Source organism: Grammomys surdaster, unplaced genomic scaffold, assembly GCF_004785775.1.
Source record: "Grammomys surdaster isolate TR1022 unplaced genomic scaffold, NIH_TR_1.0 166, whole genome shotgun sequence".
Taxonomy (NCBI): domain Eukaryota; kingdom Metazoa; phylum Chordata; class Mammalia; order Rodentia; family Muridae; genus Grammomys; species Grammomys surdaster.
Genome location: NW_021604614.1, coordinates 2493471 through 2498916, shown reverse-complemented (window position 1 = coordinate 2498916; position 5446 = coordinate 2493471). Strand labels below are relative to the sequence as shown.

At 51.4% G+C, this 5446-nt stretch overlaps 1 protein-coding gene across 3 annotated transcripts in view; it reads right to left on the bottom strand.

Moving 5' to 3' along the window:
• The window catches only part of Limk1 (LIM domain kinase 1), a 32907-nt gene that overhangs the window by 5531 nt on the left and 21930 nt on the right, over nucleotides 1-5446 (bottom strand). For all 3 annotated transcript variants that reach the window (XM_028765919.1, XM_028765921.1, XM_028765920.1), the window contains 5 exons: nucleotides 4755-4938; nucleotides 4157-4243; nucleotides 2798-2929; nucleotides 1060-1119; nucleotides 730-795 (listed from right to left, as the gene is read on the bottom strand). In XM_028765919.1, coding sequence (XP_028621752.1) covers nucleotides 730-795; nucleotides 1060-1119; nucleotides 2798-2929; nucleotides 4157-4243; nucleotides 4755-4938 — 529 coding nt within the window. The remainder of the gene's footprint in view (nucleotides 1-729; nucleotides 796-1059; nucleotides 1120-2797; nucleotides 2930-4156; nucleotides 4244-4754; nucleotides 4939-5446) is intronic.

Genomic DNA, 5446 nt, shown 5'->3' with positions numbered 1-5446 from the left:
ACTGGGGGATTCTAGGCAGGGGCTCTACCACTGAGCCACGCCCCCAGACCCTCACTGGGGGATTCTGGGAGTACGCTTTTCTCACCTATGCTGCCAGTAGTTTCTTTCAGTTTGCAATTTGAGACAGGGTCTTGCTAAGCTGTCCAGGCTAGCCCTGACATGGGTCTGTAGCTCATGCAGGACTTAATCCTCCTACTTTCACCTTCCTCAGTTCAGACGCTGACTGGGTAGTTTATTATGGGAGCAGGACTCTAGGCACCTGCTCCCCAGTTTGGCCCAGTTCCTCTGCTTTTCTGTAGAACATCTGGGGACCCCTTAAACACCAACCTGAAAACTAGGGGCTGATTGCCTGTTATCCTCTTGGCCTCCACTGAAATGACCCTGGCAAGTCTCCTCTTCCAGAAGCCTGTCCAGATGCCCCTGCCTACATACTGATTTGCAGTTGTTGCTGCTGCCTGGGTAGCCTGCGCTACCTCAGGTAGTGTCTGTGAACGCTGCAGTGAAGGTTGGGGCTTTTCATTTTGAATCAGTTTTCCCTTCTCTGATCTGTTAAACCCTTGTGCTGCAGGTGGGTCTGAGGATTGCTGCCACGTTACAAATGGCAGGGCCAGGACTGTAATCCAGGTCTGCCTGCCTCTTGAGCTGGTTCACCTGATCTCTAGTTCCACGAAAGCCCTGGAAGGAGCAGCTCATAGGCCCCTTCTCGCTCCAGCACACCCAGCTGCTTACCTCACGGACCAGACAGTTGTGGGAGTTGAGGTCTCGGTGGATGATGTTCATCGAATGGAGGTAGGCCTGAGGGACGGAATGGGGCTATCAGTGGATGTTTAGTTAACAGACTCCACCTCAGCCCTGACCCTCTGGAAGCTCCTTGCTTCCTACCCGCCCCGTAAGCTGATGGACTCTAGGCACCTGCTCTACTGCTGAGCTGTACCTTGAGCCTTCATTGGGGAATTCTAGATAGTCACCTACATGGCTGCCCCTCAAAGCTTCCCCACAGGCTCTGCTCCCACACCTTGTGGCAGAGTGGGTCACCTGAGTGAGTGGCAGGTCACTTACCATCCCTGATGCAATGTCCTTGGCAAAGCTGACCCTCTGACTCCACGGGTACTGGCTGTCCTAGGGACAGGGAAAAATGGCTAGCATAGAGCCTGGGCTGGGGGGATGGCATGGTGGCACAGGTGAGGGGACAGCTGAGTGAGTCACAGGCACAAGTGCGGTGATCTGAGGGTTCCAGGTTCTCCTGTATCTATGGCTGCCTACTAACACTTATCTTCCAAGAGCTGTGTGTGCCCGGCTCCAAGGCACTGTTTTCTGTGGTTTGCCAGAGATAACTTGGGGGGCCTAGCCTCCCCTTCTGCTATTTGTGTTCCAGGGATCAAACCCACATCATTAGGTTGGTGGCAAGCACTGTTACCTGCTGGCCTTGAACTTTCGAGTTTCCTGCTTTGGCCTCAAGGCCTAAAGGCATCTTTTTTTTTCAACAGAACGGATTCCATGAACTAAGGGTTCATGCATGTTCTCCTGCAGTTCCCAAACTATCTATCCTGAGCCATGACCTGTGAGGTTGTTACTGCTGGGTGTTGATTTATGCACCTCTCCAAGGAAGACAGTATAAACTACAGCCCATGAGTCCGGACGTTATAACAAGTAGGGTGATAACCTATTAAACCTCCTGCATACTCTTTTTATATGTGTGTATCCATTTTGTGTGTATGTATGTGTATGTCCAAGTGGATGGGACCTAAGATAAATGTCAGGTGTCTTCCTTAATTTCTTTCTACAATGAAACATTTTATTTAGGACATCTATTTGTTTATGTGTGTCTATGTGTGCAGGGGTGTGCACATGCCACAGCATGTGTGTGACATATGACAACTTGTCGGCATCTGCTCTCTCCTCCACATGGGTCCTGGAGACTGCACTCAGCCCATCAGGCTTGGTAGTAGGCATCTTTACTCTCTGAGCTATCTTGCTGGCCCTTCTACCTTATTTTTTGAGGAAATGTGTCACTGAAGCCAGAGCTCCTGGCTGTGGATAAGCTGGCTGGCCATTGGTCCCTGGAGACCCTGCCTCCTACTCCTCAGTGATGGGATCACATGTCTAAGCCACCATACGGCACTTTGTTCTCCTAGACAGGGTTTCTCCGTGCAGTCCTGGCTGTCCTAGAACTAGCTCTGTAGACCAGGCTGGCTTCAAACTCATAAAGATCCTGCTTCTATCTCCTCAGTGATGGGGTTACAGGTATACACCATCATGTGGGACTTTTAAGTGGGTCTCTGGGGTTGAACTCTCACCCTCATATATGGGAAACAAGCACTTTGCCCACTGAGATGTGTCCCCAGGCCCCATTCCAAGTTTTCAAACCAAGCTGAACCAATGTTCAGTCAAAGCTGAAGGTCTAACAAGCCACCTGCATTCTCAGCTCCAGTCACTGGGGAGAACAGGGCTCTGGCTCTGCTATGGTTTGGATGTGTAGTGTCCCCAGAGACCCATGTACTGGAGGCTCAGTCTCTAGTGTGGCACTATTGGGAAGCGACGTAGCTTTTCAGAGGCAGAGCTAACTGGAGAGTTCTTAGGTTATTGGTTTATGACTTGCTGGCATGAAACTTGCTCTGTAGACCGGGCTGGCCTTGAACTCATAAGACCCACCAGTTTCCCTAGTGCTGGGATTAAAAAGGTGGGGCACGATACCAGGTTTATGCAGTGCTGGGGATGGAAGCAAAGCCTCATGTGTGCCAGCGTAAGCCTGCACTCTACCAAGCAAGCCACACCCCCAGCCCTGAGCCCTGCTCACCATGTTCTTGATGATGCCTCGCAGGGTGCCGCCCTTAATGTACTCAGTGATGAAGTTCAGCCGCTTGTCCTTGTACAGCACACCAATGAACTTGAGCACGTTAGGGTGCTCCAGGCACCGCATGACCTTAACCTGGAGGAACACACACAGGCTGGTCCTGGACCTTCTTCCCCTTGCTCCACTCCGCTAAACAGCAGGGTGGGCACCCAGTCCCTTCTCACATAGTAAGCCACTGTGTGTCCTGTTTAAGAGTGTCTCTCAAGCCCAGTGGTGGTGATGGTGGTGGTGGTGGTGGCGGCACCGGCTGCGGCACACACCTTGAGTCCCAGCACTCAGAAGGCAGAGACAGGCAGATCTCTGAGTTCAAGGCCAGCCTGGCCTACAGGGCAAGTTCCAGGACAGCTAGTGTTACACAGAGAAACCCTGTCTTGAAAAACTAAAATCAAACCAAACCAAACCAAACCAAACCAAACCAAACCAAACCAAACCAAACCAAACCACCAAACAACAACAACAACAACAACAACAACCACCACCACCACCATCTGCAATGGGATCCGATGCCCTCTTCTGGTGTGTGTCTGAAGACTGTGACAGTGTACCTACATGCATGAAATAAATAAATAGATCTTTTTGTTTTTTTCTTTTTCGAGACAGGGTTTCTCTGTGTAGCCCTGGCTGTCCTCGAACTCAGAGATCTGTTTGCCTCTGCCTCTCAAGTGCTGGGATTAAAGCTGTGCCACTGCCCGGCAATAAATCTTAACGAAAGAAAGAAAGAAAGGAAGGAAGGAAGGAAAGAAGGAAGGAAGGAAGGAAGGAAGGAAGGAAGGAAGAAAGAAAAAGTGTTTTATCACTGAGACTGGTCTTGAACTAGCTATGTAGCCATGGAGGTCCTTGAACTCCTGATCCTCACACTACCATCTCCCAGGTGCAGGGATAACAGGCATGCATCACCAAGGTCAGTTTTGGCATTAGAACCCAGGGCTTTGTGCGTGGTAAGCAAGCATCTACCAGCCTGCATCCTCAACCCATATCTGTTCTGACTTTTGTGTCTTTGAGTCAATGTCTCACATAGGCTAGTCTAGAACTCTCTATGTAGTTGAGGAAAACCTTGAACTCTGATCTTCTTGCTTTCATCTTCTGAGTGCTCGGATTACAGATGTGTATTATAAAGCCCAGTGTGTGTGTGGTGCTCGGGATTGAATCTGGGGATCTACTAACTGAGCCACACCCACGGCTCATGGCTGCCCTGTCCCCAGTGAGGCCTGAACCCTCATCTCTTTCACAGGTGGTGTGCCCCACTCATCCTCCTGGAACCCCTGCCATCCCTTCTCACTGGGGAGGGGAGTAGGCACTGACCTCCTTGAGAAATGTCCTCTGGGTCTCCTCATCAAACCGGATAAGTTCCTTCATCACCATGACCTCGCCTGTTTCTCGGTGTGTCACCTGTGTAGGGGATACGGAGGTACAAACTCAAGGCTGAGTAGGACATAGTAACACATGCCTCTAACCCCAGGCACCTGGGAGGCAGAGGCAGGAGGAGCCCATGTCCAAGGCCAGCCTGGGCTATCTAGTGCATCTGAGACTAGCCTGGGCAACTCAGTGAGACCTTGTCCCCATACGTAAATAAAACCAGGCATGCTAGTGCGTGCGTATGATGCCAGTACTTGAGAGGTGTAAGACAGATGGTCAGGAGTTCAAGGTCAGCCTGAGCTATATGAGACTTTGTCCTTAAAGACAAACCACAAAGTTCTGAATCTACTCATGTAAGGTCTCTGTCATCTCAATAGCTCAGGGAAGTCCAGGGTAAGGAGTGGGTAACCCTGGGATGACAGCATAGAATCTAGATGTCCCCTCTGTTGGATTCCCAGGGGGTGGGGGGCAGTGTGAGGGAAGAGGTGGTCAGAGGTGTCGCCCAGCCTGCCCTCCCCCCAGCCTACCTTCCCCATTTGCATACCTTGATGGCCTGGCCAAAACAGCCCTTGCCCAACACCTCCCCATGGATGAGGTCAGACGGCCGGAAGATGCGGTGTGGTCGACAGACCACTCGGAGGGATTCGGAGCGCCCCAGGTCCTTGCGCTGGGAGGCTGGAGAGGCTAGGGAGCTGGCACTCGGGGACGTGTCAATACTGCAGCTCCTCCTGGGAAAGGTACATGGGGCCCAGTGCTGTGGGGAGGTGACACCCGGCTGAGACACCGCCTCGACTCCTCCTTACAAAAGCACCATATTAACCAGGTGCTGCTCATTTCCCATCCTGAGAGTAGGTGGGACAGCCTGGTGTCTTGGGGGTAGCCACACAGTTCATTAGAAGGCGCACACGGCTTCCTCTGCCTGGTGGCCCAGGCTCAGATATCCTGCCTGAGATGTCCGCTACACAGCAGTACACAGGTTATGACCCTGCTTATGGCCTAACTCCTGAACAAACTGAGAGGAAGGAGTGCATGACCTCGACAGTACACCCTCTTAGACAGTGGTAGCGCACTTTAATCCCAGCATTTTAGAGGCAGAGGCAGGCGGATCTCCAAGTTCAAGGCCAGCCTGGTCTACAGAGAGAGTTACAGAACAGCCAGGCAGAGAAACCCAGCCTCCAGGAAAAAGAAGAAAAGAAAAGAAAAGAAAAGAAAAGAAAAGAAAAGAAAAGAAAAGAA